This window comes from Aspergillus candidus (genome assembly GCF_002847045.1).
Source record: "Aspergillus candidus strain CBS 102.13 unplaced genomic scaffold BDW47scaffold_20, whole genome shotgun sequence".
NCBI classification, from domain to species: domain Eukaryota; kingdom Fungi; phylum Ascomycota; class Eurotiomycetes; order Eurotiales; family Aspergillaceae; genus Aspergillus; species Aspergillus candidus.
In genome coordinates, this window is record NW_020194025.1 from 246,866 (window position 1) to 262,942 (window position 16,077).

At 50.1% G+C, this 16,077-nt stretch overlaps 5 protein-coding genes across 5 annotated transcripts; 2 read left to right on the forward strand and 3 right to left on the reverse strand.

The window, feature by feature from the left end:
* Positions 1-1,154: 1,154 nt before the first annotated feature.
* On the forward strand, positions 1,155-3,085 carry BDW47DRAFT_131577 (GMC family oxidoreductase; the record flags this gene model as incomplete). The annotated part of the gene is made up of 4 exons (XM_024817342.1): positions 1,155-1,449; positions 1,512-2,121; positions 2,174-2,793; positions 2,856-3,085. 4 exons carry the CDS (start codon positions 1,155-1,157, stop codon positions 3,083-3,085), a joined length of 1,755 nt encoding a protein of 584 aa, XP_024672368.1.
* A 592-nt stretch (positions 3,086-3,677) lies between these two features.
* On the reverse strand, positions 3,678-5,693 carry BDW47DRAFT_28309 (glycerophosphocholine acyltransferase). The gene is made up of 3 exons (XM_024818657.1): positions 5,589-5,693; positions 4,578-5,444; positions 3,678-4,523 (listed from the first exon to the last, which is right to left on the reverse strand). The coding sequence occupies exons 2-3, from the start codon at positions 5,381-5,383 to the stop codon at positions 3,779-3,781; spliced, it is 1,551 nt and encodes a 516-aa protein (XP_024672369.1). The 5' UTR covers positions 5,384-5,444; positions 5,589-5,693; the 3' UTR covers positions 3,678-3,778.
* A 753-nt stretch (positions 5,694-6,446) lies between these two features.
* BDW47DRAFT_28315 (DUF2841 domain-containing protein) lies at positions 6,447-8,615 on the reverse strand. Its single transcript, XM_024818658.1, has 5 exons — positions 8,288-8,615; positions 8,003-8,210; positions 7,427-7,927; positions 7,179-7,364; positions 6,447-7,120 (listed from the first exon to the last, which is right to left on the reverse strand). The coding sequence occupies exons 1-5, from the start codon at positions 8,399-8,401 to the stop codon at positions 6,645-6,647; spliced, it is 1,485 nt and encodes a 494-aa protein (XP_024672370.1). The 5' UTR covers positions 8,402-8,615; the 3' UTR covers positions 6,447-6,644.
* Positions 8,616-9,927: 1,312 nt separating this feature from the next.
* BDW47DRAFT_105260 (uncharacterized protein) lies at positions 9,928-10,696 on the forward strand. Its single transcript, XM_024812513.1, has one exon. It carries the CDS (start codon positions 10,120-10,122, stop codon positions 10,402-10,404), a length of 285 nt encoding a protein of 94 aa, XP_024672371.1. The 5' UTR covers positions 9,928-10,119; the 3' UTR covers positions 10,405-10,696.
* A 985-nt stretch (positions 10,697-11,681) lies between these two features.
* On the reverse strand, positions 11,682-11,984 carry BDW47DRAFT_125505 (uncharacterized protein; the record flags this gene model as incomplete). The annotated part of the gene is made up of 2 exons (XM_024816398.1): positions 11,682-11,760; positions 11,866-11,984. 2 exons carry the CDS (start codon positions 11,982-11,984, stop codon positions 11,682-11,684), a joined length of 198 nt encoding a protein of 65 aa, XP_024672372.1.
* Positions 11,985-16,077: the final 4,093 nt, after the last annotated feature.

Below are 16,077 nucleotides of genomic sequence, written 5' to 3' on the forward strand. Positions count from 1 at the left end.
CCGAGGCGTGCGAGGCGAAGTGGCCCGGCACGTGATGGCACGGGACTCGGAGTTAGTTCTGGACTATCGGAGTTTGTGGGTTGCCAAGACTTTTTGGGTACCTTAAAAAACGTTAAACATCTTGATGTGGTTGGCATCATATTATCATCATCTTCTTCTTACAAGTTGATTACGTTGATCACACCAGCCAGCTTTACCTTATCTTATCTCCGAGATTTTCTACTCTGTCAGGGAGTCAGGCTGGACAGGCTTGCCAGCTCAACTTTTCCCCTCTTTCTATGTATATATACGTAGATCATATCTCAAGGTACCTAAGTGTAATGACACGCGTTCGGGCAACATACTACCAACTGGACCAAAAGGTCACTTTGACCAGACCCCATGTCGGTTCGCCCCGAGCCCCATATATATACCCCGCCACGTTAGACGACCTTCTGACTGTTCAAAATTCGGAGGATCACAATGGATATCAGGCGAGCGGGGCTGCTGGGCTCCGTACTTGCAGTTTAGTTCTAAGCGAAGCGCCCCCCTCCCCTGACTCTATAACAAGGTCCAGACATATCAAATACGGCTCGCGGACCGAGACGCCGTAGCTGTGGAGCTGTCATGTTTAATTGACAGGAGTCCACTGGATGAGGAATATTGTAGAGTGAAGAATGCGGCGAAACCTTGCATAGGATTCCCACTACCAACGGGTTGCCGTATATACCAACCCACTGGCCAACTTGGGAATTTTAAGCTGTAGATCGAGCACATCTTGCTGTGGAATTGGATTTGAGACCTGAATGATTGAATTGCCGGGGGCCAAGACCTGTGCGGGGTTTGCATTCATTCCATTGATATTCCTCCACACTATATGTTTCGAGGCCTCTAGCGGCCCTTGCGTTGACAACTCGGTTCAAGGGATACGTTAACTCACAAGGGTCTCCGGGTAAACTTCGGTGATCGCCAGTGCCCCATTTGAAGAGTAGAGAACCAGACCTGCATGGCTGGATGCGATCATACCTATCTGGTTGTTTCAAACCAACACTTGGCGGAATGACTTAGAAGATATATAACACCCCCGCATTCCTGGCCGATGCGCCATTGCGATCAATATTCTTTTGGAACTCAGTCCGGCAGATCTAAAGCCTACGATGATTCTTCCATGGTTCATGCTCCTTCTGGCAGCGACGATAGCTGCCCAGTATGACTACATCATTGTGGGAGGGGGAACAAGTGGATTGGTCGTTGCCCACCGATTGTCAGAAGACCCGAAGACCTCGGTCCTTGTCCTTGAAGCAGGGCCGTCGGTCTTTGACAATATCAACGTGACTGATATCGACCGTCTGAACTATACCTACGACAGCTCCATCGACTGGGCATATCAAACCGTACCGCAGACCTATGGTGGACGAACTCAGGTTCTGCGCGCTGGCAAAGCACTGGGAGGAACGAGTGTCATGAACGGTAAGCCATCCACCGGACTCAGCCTGTATGATGTGTGAAAGTATCTAGAAGATTGTTTCCAGGGGCGGCGTATGCGCGCGCAGAAGTTGCACAGATCGACTCATGGCAGGAAATTGGTAATGATGGATGGACATGGCAGAATCTCTTCCCATACTACTTCAAGAGCGAAAACATCAGCGCCCCCAACAAGACACAGATTGAAGCTGGTGTTTCCATTGATCCGAAGTACCATGGCTCCAGCGGACCGCTGTCTGTGGGCTTCTTTGATCTACGCAAAGAAGACCATGATCTGACAGCAGTATTCAATCGCACCCTGGGGTCCATGGGTATCCCGTCGAACCCGGATTTGAATTCAGGACACATGCGAGGATTCACCATCCACCCGTCGACAGTGGATGTGGCAAATATTCGGAATGATGCTGCTCGAGCTTATTACTGGCCGTACGCGAACCGGCCAAATGTGCATGTGAAACTGAATACGTTGGTCAACCGAATAGTGTGGGATGATCGGGATCAGGGGGGTCATGAATGGGATCTTACTGCGACTGGGGTTGAGATAAACACGGGGCGTGGAAAGGGACACGTCATCAATGCCCGGAAGGAAGTCATTTTGGCTGCTGGTGCTCTGGGATCACCTGCTATTTTGGAGCGTTCTGGTGCTGGGAATCCAAGGTATGTACCATCTGCCCAAGCTGCTGTTAAGAGAGTGCTAATAACATTATAGTATTCTCCGGAAGCTCAAAATCCCGGTGCATATCAACCTCCCCAGTGTGGGAGAGAACCTACAGGATCAACTGAATACATCAATCGTTGTGTCCACGAAGGCACCTGTAACGGGAACCAGAACAGTGGCATTCGCTTCGGCATCCGACATCTTTGGGTCATCGGTAGAGTCGGTTGCGGCATCGACGCGGTCACAGCTAGCCCAATATGCCAATGACACTGCTAATGCGAGCCACGGGGCCACGAACGCCGAGGACCTTCTAAGGCTGTTTGAAATGCAACATGACCATATCTTCAGCAAAAACCTCCCTGCTGCTGAATTCGTCTTTCTCCTGAAGGGAGACCAGTCAATTCACACTGGATACTGGGGTCTACTCCCTTTTGCTCGGGGAAATTCCCATATTGTCTCTGCTGATCCTACAAAACCACCGGTTGTGAATCCCAACTATGGAATGCTGGACTGGGATGTTCAGATTCAGATAGCCATGTCCAAGTTTCTCCGCAAGATGTATAAGACGGGCGAATTCAGTGACCTCATTGCCGAGGAATCATTACCAGGGTTGTCAGTCGTTCCGGAAGATGCATCAGATGAAACGTGGGCAAGATGGATCGGAGAGCAGTGTAAGTCTGACCTACCCCCCATCTACTGTCCATACTGTATTCTCATACAATAGTGAGCATAGACACCCCAAACTACCATGTCGTCGGAACCGCGTCCATGCTCCCTCGTTCCATGGGAGGAGTGGTAGATAACCGGCTGAAGGTATACGGAGCTACAAATGTACGAGTGGTTGATGCGTCTATTCAGCCGCTGCAACTGTGTGGACATCCGATGGCAAACCTCTATGCCATTGCGGAGTGGGTGTCAGATATGATCAAAGAAGATGCAGCTGATCAACGCGGTGGTGATTGATACCTTGATCTCCGGGCATCCAATTCCCAACCCTGAGAGGGAATCAACAACCTAAGCGCAAAATTGCTTCTTCGTCTCAAAAGAGATCTCTTTTGCTGGCCATTTCGTCAATGAACAGGACTAGGGCGTGTGTGAAAGATTATTAGATATAAACTGGTAGCCTTGGTGGTAGCCAATTTAATGATCATCATAGTAGATAATTCTGACATAGTACAAGACAATTTCTTTCTCCTATGACAGGATAATTGTTAGGTCCGACAGGGCTGCCAATCTTAGGTTGACATCAGGCTTTGCAAGGCTAATTGACGCCGGTGTTGACGTAGCCGAAAAGGGCCTTTCCAGCGTGTTTCCGGTGTTAGTAGATTATCCTCTAAATATATTAAGCAAGTAGCTTTTTTTGGTGGAAGTTTCTGTACAAGACCTGTAATTGATGTAGATCTTGAATAAACCAAGAAGACGTATAGAAAGTATGTATATCACAGCCAATCTCATCCATCAATCCTACGTTTATCAACCGTCCAACGCATATCCAAATGAGTGAAGGGATGGGTATCATGAACTCGCAAATAACACACTCTAGACAAAGAGCCAAGGCAAAGGAACTGGTCGAAGAAGCAAACAAATATGAAGGAAGAGAAAAGAAAAACCAGATTGACGTTGTGGTTTGAATCAATACCAGCCTCAACGGTCAACCTATTTCCTCTCGCGAACCGTTGAATCACCCTCGGCATCCGCTCCTTGCGCACCGGTGGAGATAACCTGGGCATCAAGCGGAGGGATCCGATCAAGACTTGCCTTGTCGGGAGTGGCCTCATTCGCGGGAGATTTCTCGTCCGAACCCTTGGCAGGGGACACCACGCCACTGTCGGAGACGGGAACCGTTGCACCTTCAGGCGACGAGTGCCAGCGTGCAACATCCTTCTTGAGCTCCTCCAACTCCTTCTGGAAACGCTTGCCAAAGACGTCAATATAGAAAGTAGCGCCATTGTATATGCTAAGAACGAAGAGCACCGACAAAAAGATCCCGCTGCCCGTGGACGACCAGAACCAGATGGGGCACGGGATCATGGTCAGTATAGCATATAGATATTGGATCAGCATGAACGCGGGAACCTGCAACACCTCAGGAAGGCTAAGGACCAATTTCCCGATCCATGCTTTGGCATACGATTTGCGGAGCCACGTAAAGCTGGTGGGGCGCCCGGCGGCGATCTTCTCTGCCCGGCGCACAGTGATGAAACAATGATATGCCGCCTGCCAGATAATGTAGGGCACGGTGGCCCAGCACATCATGGCGAACAGGGAGTAGTGGTGTGGCGATCCCGGCTGACTGAACTTGATCTCGTAGACCGCTGGAAATCGCTTATGGAGCACCTCGGCCGGGGTCAGGTGAACCATGCAGTGGAGAGACACGGGGGGCATTATGTGGATGAACAGACTGGTCCCACGTTAGTTTCACTTGTCGAACAGATGGGTCTGCAGAGGGTCTTACCTGACAATCTTGTCCATGCTGTGAAACACCATGGAGTTCCGCCACATGGCAATCGCAGCCGCGTTGTTTCCAAAGGTCAGGCAAAACGTGCTGATGAAAAGGGGTTTGGATCGCGGGAACACCCAGATGGTCAATATGCAGAGCAAGTTGACGAAGTAACAAAGGTCGGCAAGGAAGTAATGATAACCCTTCTTGTGGTACTCGTAGTACCGAATGGGCATAAAGTAGACTAACTGCACACTGAACCAGATGTAGAAGTACTGGGGAAACGATCCGAGGAGATAACCGCTGATGAAGATATTGAGCACTCCAGCAATGAAGGCAATCTTCTCACGCAAAGTCACCGTGGCAGTCGCATTCCACTGTTTCCCTAATCGTTCGACCCCGCGCCCCATGCGACGGCGGTACTTGTCCAATCGCTCGTCCGCCGTGGGGACCCGTCTCTTCCACTCCCCCACGACGCGGTCCTTGGCGTTGGCCGAGGTTGACTTCAGCTTCTCCCGCTGCTTCCTCACTTTCTCTGTCTGTGCGTTGATGGTCCGGTGCAGCTTTTCCAGTCGGTCAGACAAGGAGAGATTGTCCAGCAGGTCGAATACCGAAAGTTGGTCCAACGCCGGGAGGGTCTCCCAGTCATCCTGGTAGGAGTAGGACGAGCCGCGCGACATTCCAGGTCTCTGGGGGGAGGCTGAGGGCGAATAGTAGCTATCGGATCCCAAGTCCTCCAAGTCCGACAGTTCGTCGGCTGTCGAGCCCATCGTACTGTGCTCCAGAATGGGGGATTCACCTCCCGAGTGTGTAGACTCCATGATGAGTTTCTGCTGGAAGAAGAGGATCGTCGGTTCGTTGAGATTATTAGGATATGATCGACTAAAAAAGCGTCCAAAAATCAGTATTCCCATTTTGATCGGTAGGAGTGACGTATGCCGTCCTGTGACAGGGACAAGAGATCTGGAGTGGGAGGAGGCCTCAAAAGGAAAGAAGAGAAACGCCAGGAGAGGGACATGGACAAACCAGGGAAGACCTATATATCAACTACAGGCTGATCTTGGGAAATATACTCACGTTTCCAATCAGCGAGTCAACTCCCTGGCACTTTCGAGGCCGATCGCGCCGAGGCTTTAATTCCAACTTGATACGAAGAGTAAACAAACAACCAGTCCCAGTCAGCGTGCCAGGCGCATGACCCAAGACGCTTGAACAAATGAAAAGAGTGAGAACGTGCGGGGATGTAGAGAGAGGGTGTGGCAGGGAGGAAGACGAGGACAAGTTGGAAGGATGAGGTTTCACGTGTGCTGAGGATGGGCCATCCGGTTGGTGGAGACTTGGGTGGTCGCGTCGGGTCGGTCAGTCCGTCTAATCGGTCGGGAATGCGGGATCGGCAGAACCAGAAACTTTGTATAGATCAAGGAATTTTGGAGGTTCGATGGGGGGAATACTATCTTATCCTGTGTATATCATGACCAAATTCTGATGTTTATGGACAATCGCAGAGGGTACTGGAGATTGCTTGTGTACAACTATTCCGTACAGCTAACCGGCTATGTGACTATAAATAGTAGTGTGATACCGTAGTGTATAAGGTTAAACGTGTAACTCAAACTAGTATAACAAACATGAATTCATAGAAATAACGTAGACCACAGATCTTTGAACCAAGAGACGAAGTTCAATATCTAATCTGATCCAAAAGAGTTCAATCACGGCTGCCAACAAGATCACGACGTGATATAACCCTATGATATCATCCGTACATTAACCAAGTATCAACAAGTTTATAGATCGAGCGGAACATGTGCTAGTAGGGTGGCGGGCAGGCTCTCCACGCCATTTGTTTACTCCGTACTTCTGTCACAATTAATATAAACTGGTTATTAATCTGCAAAAGCGCCAAGTCAGGATACTTGTATGTTTTGCGATCTATCTATCCTATATTTCTTCCTTTCAATACATCCACTCCAAGAATATTCCAGAACCCCACTAGACAACAAGGCTAATCAGATATACCCCAAAAATGCATAAAACCCAGAAACCGCAACACCTATCACATTCCCACCGGGAGACTAATGTTTAATATCCATGAAACGAGATCGAGGGCTGGCTAGGGTGCAGTGGATCCCAAAACCCGGACTGCGTATTGTGAGCTGTAGACTGGTGCTGGGCAAAGTACTCTGGGAGACAGGTCGCCCCGGTGGTATGCACGTCCTTTGGTGCGTAGAGAGTCCGCCCGGGCTCCGCAGAAGTCATCATCGATGAAACAAGATCTGACGAGGAAGTGGAGACACTGCTGTCCAAGGAATTCTTCCGACTGACGGAAGGGACCGAGACGGGAGAAGGAGGCAGAAATCCTCCCTTGCGCGTCGAATGCGGGTCCAGGCTAGGGTCGATATTCTGTTGGTGCGACTCTGGCCGGTTGTATGCATCCGACTTCACTGTGATGATGGGAACGGGTAGACTCTGAAGATTTGTCGTGGCTCCATCTTCTAGCTCCGAGGCGCCAGCTTCGCCCATGTGGACATGAGAAACGTGTACCACAGTATCGGCGCCTGTTTTGCGATTAGCAATGGTTTTACTGACTTGCGAGGTAGTCACTCAGGCACATACTGATTTTCCCATCCAAGTACATTTCTTCCATATCCCGGACGTAGTATATCTCATCCAAAACTTGTATACGCTCCGCGGGCATGATCTGGCGCCGCACGTCCTGGCCCGCATCTTTCAGTTTGTCGGCTGTGATACCATGAGACTCCCGTAGCTCGCATAGAATATGTACTAGGAGACGGATTCGGTCTGCAGGACGCCAGTCGCACATTAGCACCTGCAAAGAAATGTATCACAGCATCGCCTCTTACCCGATTTAAGAAGATGGTCCGGCTCCTTGTGTGTCACGCCCGCTGGCCACCATTGAGGCTTTGTCAATTCCGGGTCCACGCGCTGAGACAACCCCGCGGCCGTCTTGCGCCCATTATACGGGTGATTCACCTGCTTGCGAGGCTCCACCAGCTTGACGAAGGCCTTTGCGATGGCGCGACAATTGAGCTGCTGGAAGTTCTCGAATGCCTTGTCATAGTAGCTCCGAAGGGTTTCTTTGTCCCCTACCCGGAGTGCTGTCCAGCGGATAGAAGAGCTCGGAGAGGATGAGCTCGAGTCTCTGTCGATTCCAGAGTCCATGCGCCTCATATTGCGCCGGTGCCGCTTGTTGTTTTGCAGTGACTGCCACTCGCAGGGAATGAGACCCGTAGGTGCAGGTCTTGCTGGACCCGGCGCACCGTACCAGCCTGAGGCATTCTGTTGCAAGCCAAAAACATAAGGCTGCTTCCCCGTGGCATCGCCATCCATGTGACTGACGGAGTCTAAGGTACGTTCAGTCAGATTCTCGCGTCTCTCCTTCTTCCTTTTTACTTCACCTTCGGATGCTCTTGACTTACTGGAGTGGAAGCTGGGCAAATTGGCCTGCCATCCAAAGCTCGTGGACTTGAGAAACCGATCTCTCACCTCTTGTGTGAAGATGGATCTCTCATATCCCATGAGTGAGGGCGATACGTCTACCTGGAGCTCACCATTGCGGTCGACGTACATGAGCGCAAAGTGAGTGAAAGGCGGGTTGAACGCCGCCGACGGAGGGCACTGCATATTCTAATCACATTGTCATATTAGTCTATGGATGACTCGTCGAACGATCACGGGGGTCTTGGGGTTTTTCTATCCCATACCGCTGGTCTTGGCTGAGCAGTCATGTCATGGTAAGGCAGCATGTGAGGGTGCTCATCCCCCTTCGCCGGAACGGGATGACCTATCGCATCCATACTGTACCCAGGACTGGCCATGCTTGAGTTATTATCACAACGAGAAGACAGTCCCACGCACAGGGAAGACTCCTCTCAGCTCGGGCACCCGTAACGAGCAAGTCTAGAGGGGATGAAGGGGGTCAAATGGAGGGACTCTCGATCAGCAGTGTATCCGGGAGACTGGTACGGCACGCTGTGATAGATTTATATGATTGTTCACGAAAGACTGCAGAAGGATTTTCAAGGCTTGAAGTTCTATGGTTTCATGCTTACGGCTCGGGCGCTTTTCATGGGCCGCCGGCAGCCAAATATACTTTACGTCTAGGGCAAAAAGAAACTCTACTTTTATTGGAGTCCACGAAAATAAGTGAGGAAAAGGAGAAAGTACTATTTCCAAGATCTCTGACTAACAGATCATGTCTCTTCAGCGCAACGCAGCCCTTGGCCAGTACAAACTAATGCAAGGAAAACAAATAGGTACATACAGGCAAATTCCTCTTTGGTCAGCCCCGGTCCCATCCACGACGGCCCGTCTCCATAGCTGCGTGTAAATCGAGCATTCTGATGACCCACTACGGCGTTAATCTTTTCAAATCCTCTTGACTCAAAGCCCCCTTTTGAGTTTCGGGGCCGACGGGGTGGCGTGGGGACTCTCCAATTCAAAATGGCAAACTAGAAGTGAGATACGCTGTGAACATCCATGGAATTCTACATTGATCTATAATCGCGCCGATCAAACCAACTTGAAACATCTGGTGTGCTATGGATACTTTGTATCGCATGGACGGAGATGCCGATATGGATGCAGATGGTGATACTAGTGCCATTTTCCTTTTTCCTATTCCTTCATCCCACGAATGTAGAATTTTTGAACAGGCTAACCCTCATGACCGGGCCTACCCCCAACTCTATCAGTAGTACACTTGTTGAATCGAGCCATGATCTGCGTTCTCAGACATTGGCAGGGATTTGGGGATCATGCCTACATGGTACGTCTCTGGGATCGTCATTCTTGATCTGTGGATACATCGCGAATCGAATCTTGATTGGTAAGGCCTGGCATGGCAGACGACCGCAGGATCTACCAAGCACCTACACCATATACATTTTCACTATGTTTTGTCTGTTATGGCTGCGCCCATTACTACCAATGAGGATGATGTCACTGGCGAAAGGAAACAGAAACTGCTTCGGCCATCCCAGCCAGAGTCCCGTTCTAAGTCATGGGTTGCCACTGTATAGCTCGAGTTTAAGATGCAGGATGCTTCTAGACTTTCCAACCGACAGGCTACAGTCATAGTACTAGTGCCCATTCAGCCCGTCAGCATGGGTGACACCGAGTGGACGTTAGTGACTTGGTCCACTTCAAGCGCAGTGTGGCTAATTAGTGTCTATTTCCCGCCAGTGGGAACAATTCCCCTGTCCGGATCAACAGAATCTGACTTCCGCCGGTGCTTCCTTCTCTTTTATTCTTATTCCTTTGTCTTATTTTTTTTATTATTACTCCGTATTTTTCTTGCTTTTCTATTCGAGTGCGAGTCAGTGCGTGCTGTGGGACCTGAATACCTTTCCAAGACCATCACCTTGTCCGCAATTCAGCGTGGTATCCTATCAGAGGTACGCATCTGCTTTCCATACTTCATTTCTTATGTGTAGCGAAATGGACTCCTTCGCACTTCCGTGCCTTCCAGATTTGCAACTCAACCACTCAAGTGATCAATGTACTTAACCGAATTGGCTCCCAGTGGCTAAGCGACATGCTTGGACCCGACCCGATTTGGACACACTGCTACACCATGCTTCTATGTGGAAATGAGCTATTTGTCCCAGCCTTCACGGAGAAGATCTCCAGAATAGGTCATTGGGCATTCTCCACTGAGGTTGTATACTCCGTACGACAGCGGCAACCGGTTCAGGATTTTAGAAAATGGCCTGCATCAACAACGGTTCAGGGAAGGTCAAAGAAGCAAATATGTCTTAGATGGGACACAGGCTCTTCGAATTCCACCACATTGATGCCGGTTACTACTCGTCCGGCGTAGTATGTACAATGTGCTTCTGCCATTTCCACACCAAATCTCAGCTTACGCCACCCGAAAAACAAACGCAATGTCTTCCAGAGAGGGTACGACCTGGCGAAAATGAGCAGCGAGATTTCACCCCCTCGCATCTTTGCGGGGAAAGTGGGCCTTCAGGTTTGCTTTTCCTTCTCTGCTTTCAACTCGCGTCTCTTACTGTCACAATTGACGTATGACAACTGAGTCCTTGGTGGTTCGGTCGTCTAATGATAGCCCAGAGCAACATAGGCGCGGCATCCAGGGTGCAGCCAGACAGGCAGCCACGACCATTCGCCGCCTATATCTTCTGTCTGTAGCCCTCAGACCCGAACAAACCCATAACAGCATCGTACTGGTCACTATCAGTTTAGAAACAAGCCCATATCAAGCGAGAAATTGCTCGACGGCCATGGTCAAAACAGAAAATCAGTTGCCTATTGATTAGGGATCAAATTACATTGGAATAGTACGTTGGAGTCTGAGCACCTATGAGAATCGACCAGTCAATTCAGGGCCACTGTGGACCGAGAAATTATGAGAGATCGCACCCGTCGATGCAGATCAGTCGTTCTCCCACACCGGTCACTTGATGCATAACTTATTTCTGGCAGCTACGGGGAAGACTGACGTGTGCCCTCCTCGACCACCGATCACTGGCCCGACAGACCTTCTCCCGGGAAAAGTTTGTTGCCACAGTCTGCATAGCTGATTATATTTTTATCTTGCAGCACACTATTAGTTTTTCGCCTGCTGGTAGTGACCGTGAGCTTTGGTTGGCTAGTTGCGGTTACTAGGGGGATTTTGTGTTTCCACGATGGATGATGGATGGTCAAGATCATGCCAACCGCCTGGTCGTCTGGGTCTGTTGGTGGCTTTGGATTGCTCGTATTCGGGAAGCGTGGCTACTACTTTATTGCCACCTTACGATGATTGAGTTAATCTCGACACGGATCTCTGCGACCCCACACCTTGAACTCTCGAGTGGGTGCCCTAAAAGATCAATTTTCATAATCTGCTCCGAGGACCGGCCAGAATTTTTCCAGTCTTCTTGTGGTCTTCCCAATAAACATCCCGAACAATGGTCGTTTGGCATAGTCGCTTCGTTTTTCCTTTCCAGAAGGCAACCTAGTGATCTATATTCCCGGATCCTTTGTTCACCCCAGAAGACGCACTGTGACGAGATACTGTTGCAATCTCGACCACGCTATTGGCCATCACTGCCGCCATCTGACCGGCTGGCGCATTCTGCATCTATTTCTCCTTTACAAACCCCTAGCAGTATCGCCGTCCATACTAGGCAACGCTTGATGGGACGTGGTTTTTGTTGGCCGCTGCACGAGACTAGATCAAGGGATTGCCAAAGGCAATCGAAAGCAGCACCTAGCGGCCGGATGCTATTCCGCGTGTTTTGCGCCAGCCGGAAAACCAAAACTTACTCATACTTACGAGGGCGAAGCGGGCCACTTCCCCATTTCGGAGGCTGCATACGCCGCCTTGTGGTCTTTCTCCAGTGGGATAATGGCGATGCGCGCGTTATCTCCGCTGCCGACCATAGCCGTGGTCATGATGTTGTCATAGTAAGGGATGTTTGTTCCCCGCGTGGCGTCGTGGACATGACTGACTACCGAGCACCGTAACGATCGTTGACTGATGACGCATGTGGACGTGCTTGATGCTCTGTGACGCGCAACAGAGGTAGGAGTTGACGCCCTAAAGGGCGGCACCGTAGGGGTTGGAGTGTTGGAGACCGATGCTTTTCAAAGATAGGTGCTGAAGCAGCAAGGGTCTAAGATACTCATTACTAGGCTGCCTGCGAGCTTCCACCGACATGGTATAATTCATGAGGGTAATTGCTCAATGAATGCCAGCTGAATCTCTCTGACAATGTGAATGCAGAGCATCAATTCTGAGCTTTCACAGTTACCCTACAATCGCCACATGGTCTTGGTGCAAATTCGTATAAAATTAATACTAACAAAAGCCAGGTATCTACGATAGAAAGTAATCTAACAGCGAGATCCGGTTTAGGATCCTTCTTAGGTTTTGATATCGATGTCTCTCACGGGCAAGGTAACTTCTTCCAAGTCGATACTAACTCAAGATATTTCACTCATTCCGCTTCGAAGATGACGCTATCCACTTGATATGAGACAGCTCTCCTGCAGTTTACCTCTCAGATCCCATGTTTCCCCTCCCCCTTCTCACATGATCCACCCGATGAAGGATCCCTGTGCGGAGACCCCGAGCCGATTTGGCTCATTCCCCAGTTCCAGCTTGCGATACCTTTGCCACTGATAGCGCTTTGTAACCAAAAACAGATCTGGATCTGGATCAGGGGCTTAGGCTATTCTTTCTAAAACTAACATGTAAATTCCCGGAAAGGAGAGCTCAGACTACAGATTTTCTGGGGTATAGTAAGGTATAGTAGATAACGGCATAGCGAATATATACTTAATTTATGAATTTCACTACCAGAAGCATCATCTTTATATTACAGTTACATAGGCAGATAAAAGTATAGATCGGCTACAGTTATGAAATAGCCGACCCAAGCAAAGTCCCGGCCCGTCCCATATATGTACGTCGGGGTTGAGAATCTGATATCAACTACGGATACGTTTGTTTTATATTCTGCATGGCACACAGTGTCGAGTATTTGGAGGATGTCGAAGCCACCCAACTCAATCTATGTCTTCGTCTCGAGTCATCCGCCGATGTAGATGTTTAGGGCTTTATTGGTCACGAGCGGGGTACCTGTGTTTACATATACTATCCAGATATGACTGCCCTTCGCTATCCAAGTCTGCTATAAACTTTGATATATTAGGGCTATTGGAAAGTAAATAAATTGTCAAGATCTATGATAGGCACTGAATAAGGCCATGGAAGACAAGACAGTTAGTATCTACTGACTCTTGAAAATAACATAACCGCACTACTTACTTACTGCTCAAATTGCAGCCGAGGTGCATTTTCTTGAGAGACTAAGTAGGCAGGTACTATATCGTGGTGTGGGGGAATACCACGAGCGTGTACTCATGCGAGCAAGACTATACTGGCTTTGACGATGCCGATTCACAGACTAAATAGGTGGGTGGGTAGCTAGATAGGTAGTAGGTACTCTACGTATAGCGGATGATAGGTCGATATAGATCCACTGTAGGCAAGTAGTATATAGCTACCTAGGTATGTGACAAGCTAGCTATACCATACCTGCACCCCACCCAACCATCAAGGCATAACATAAACTATGAAAAAAAAAAAAAGAAAGAAAGAAAGAAATCAAACCGCGGCAACAACTATTCTACACATAGCATGAATGAACAAAGAAAGGAATAAATGAATAGTGATATAGAAATAAGGTAATAGATAAAGAGCTACAAGCTCCGTCGGAGACTAATTGTATTTCCGAAGCTGAAAAGTAGTCAGTCATTTGCTCGTTTGGTGGGAGGAGGGGAGACAAGTATGGAATCAAAATACTCACATCCAGCGTCAACGACTTGCTGCTATTCTCCGCCTGATCGCGGTAAATTCCAACCAAGGCTTCACTATTCTGGAACAGTCCCGTCTTCAGACTAATAACAATGAACTGCATGCCCGGAGCAGCGTGGTCATGGATGTAGTTCGCGATGCGGCCGACGTTGACATTGTCGAGGGCGGCGTCGACCTCGTCGAGCACGAAGAACGGAGACGGCTGGTACGAGTGGATGGCGAAGAGCAGAGCCAGGGCGGCCATGGTCTTCTCTCCACCTGATAGGTGCTCCATGTCTCGGAAGCGTTTGAGCGGTGGCATCGCGTGGTACTTGATGCCGTCTAGGTAGGGCTCGTCTGAGTCTTCGATGTCCAGGTATCTAGAAGTTTTGCCTTGTTAGAGGAATTGATCGCTTTTCATGGAGAAGAGAGGAGACACTCACGCTTGTCCACCAAGTGGGTAGTTCGCACTCTTGGTCAGCTCCCGGTAGATGGGCCCGATCTGCTCCGAGATGTGGGAGAAGGCCTTGTTGAAAAGTTCGGACCGCTTGTGCATCGTCTCCTCGAAGTCGTCCTTGGTTTTGCGGGCGTGCCGGCGCGCTTGCTCGAATTCCTTCTCTGTGCTGCGGAGCTTGTTCTCGACGCTCTCGAGGCGTTCCATGGCGCGCGTGTTCGGTGCCATCTTGTCTAGTTCGCTGTTGAGGGACCGCACTTTGTCAAGTAGCTCTTCTTCGAGTTTCTCGTCCGATTCCTGGGTCTAATTAGCGTGGGCTTTATATGGTAAGTATATGTAACGTACCTCCTTGAGGGTGTCTCCTAATGAGTCAAAGTCGACTTCGATGCCATAGTCCTGGATGCCTTGACCAGCCTCCTCGTTATCCTCGTCCACCTCCATCGCATCCGGATCCACGGCCTGGACCAAGTCGTCGATGGGAAGCTGGTCCAGCGCGTTCGAATCCTCCGTCAACGGAACATCAATATCTTCAAGCTTGCACCGTCGAAGGAGAGCATATCTACTGGACGAGTTGCGTTGGATCTCTGCCTCCAGGGCGTTGACATGCTTCAGTGCACCTTCAACCTCGCGACTGCGTTTCTGAAGCTCCCTGCGATGCTGGGCCAGATTCTCAGCCGAGTGCTCATAGGCCAGACGTTGCTCGTCTAGTTTCTCTCGCAGGATATCAAGCTCGGCATTAAGCTCATCTAGTCGATTGCCGATCTGCTCTTGCTCCGCCCTGAGCTCCTCGATCAGGCTCTCATCGCGCTCGAGCTGAGCTTGCAGACCGGCAATGCGGTCCTTCGTAGCCTGGAGTCGCTGCTTCTCAAAACTAAGCTGGTTCTCGATCCTGCTCTTCTGCGTCGTGAACTCCAGTTTCTTCTGGGCAGCCTCTTCCTGCAAGGACCCAAGCTGGACTTCGTATTCGCGGATGTTCTGGTACCCGAGACGTTTGCAGAATTTGCGGTACACTTCGTCCTCTACACTGCTGACTGCTTCCTGGGACGTCGCGATCGTCTCGTCAAGCTCGTTCAGCGTCTCTTGGCGCTCCGTGTACTTGGGTCTCAGGTCCTCCAGCTGCCGCTTGGAGAAGTCAAGCTCGGAGTGCTTGCTTTGGAGGTTTCTCTCCAGCGCCTTGAGCTCTTCGCGGGCGTAGGAAAGACGCTGCTCGAGACCAACCAGCTCGCCCTGCAGCGTTTCCTCTTCGGTGCCCCTGCGGTGACCCTTGGGCAAATTGGTGAGGTCGTTGATCAATTTGTCCTTGAGCTTGTACAGGTTCTCGACCTCGGAGTCTTCCCAGCGCTTTGAATTCTGCTGCTGGCCGCGACCACCGGTCATGAGACCTCCCTTGTGGATCACCGTTCCGTCCAGTGTGACAGCCTTGGCGTCCACATTTCGCTCGTAGCAGAGAAACTTGGCGGTCGCGAGGTCGTCGCAGACAATGGAGTTACCGCAAGCGTAGCTGATGGCTCTCGCGACAGAATCGTCATAGTCGACGGTCTCGATTGCCGGGCGCATTGCTCGGTGCATGCCCTTGAGGTTCGAATGGAAAGCCTTGACTTGGATCGTTTCCAAGGGAATGAAGGTCGCCTGGCCGGCTCGCTGGTCGCGCAGATGCTGAATGCATTCTTTGGCGGTCTTCTCGTTGTCGACGACGATGGCGTCGAAGTTTCGTCCAAGGACGGTGCTGACTG

What these genes read in the sequence shown, in the direction of transcription:
- BDW47DRAFT_28309 (XM_024818657.1), bottom strand. Translation starts at nt 5,383, where the DNA reads ATGGAGTCTACACACTCGGGAGGTGAATCCCCCATTCTGGAGCACAGT. An exon ending in AGCATGGACAAGATTGTCAG is followed by an intron (nt 4,524 to 4,577) that starts GTAAGACCCTCT and finishes ACGTGGGACCAG; the next exon opens with TCTGTTCATCCACATAATGC.
- BDW47DRAFT_28315 (XM_024818658.1), bottom strand. Translation starts at nt 8,401, where the DNA reads ATGGCCAGTCCTGGGTACAGTATGGATGCGATAGGTCATCCCGTTCCG. An exon ending in TTTGCCCAGCTTCCACTCCA is followed by an intron (nt 7,928 to 8,002) that starts GTAAGTCAAGAG and finishes AACGTACCTTAG; the next exon opens with ACTCCGTCAGTCACATGGAT. An exon ending in GTACTTGGATGGGAAAATCA is followed by an intron (nt 7,121 to 7,178) that starts GTATGTGCCTGA and finishes ATCGCAAAACAG; the next exon opens with GCGCCGATACTGTGGTACAC.
- BDW47DRAFT_105260 (XM_024812513.1), top strand. Translation starts at nt 10,120, where the DNA reads ATGCTTGGACCCGACCCGATTTGGACACACTGCTACACCATGCTTCTA.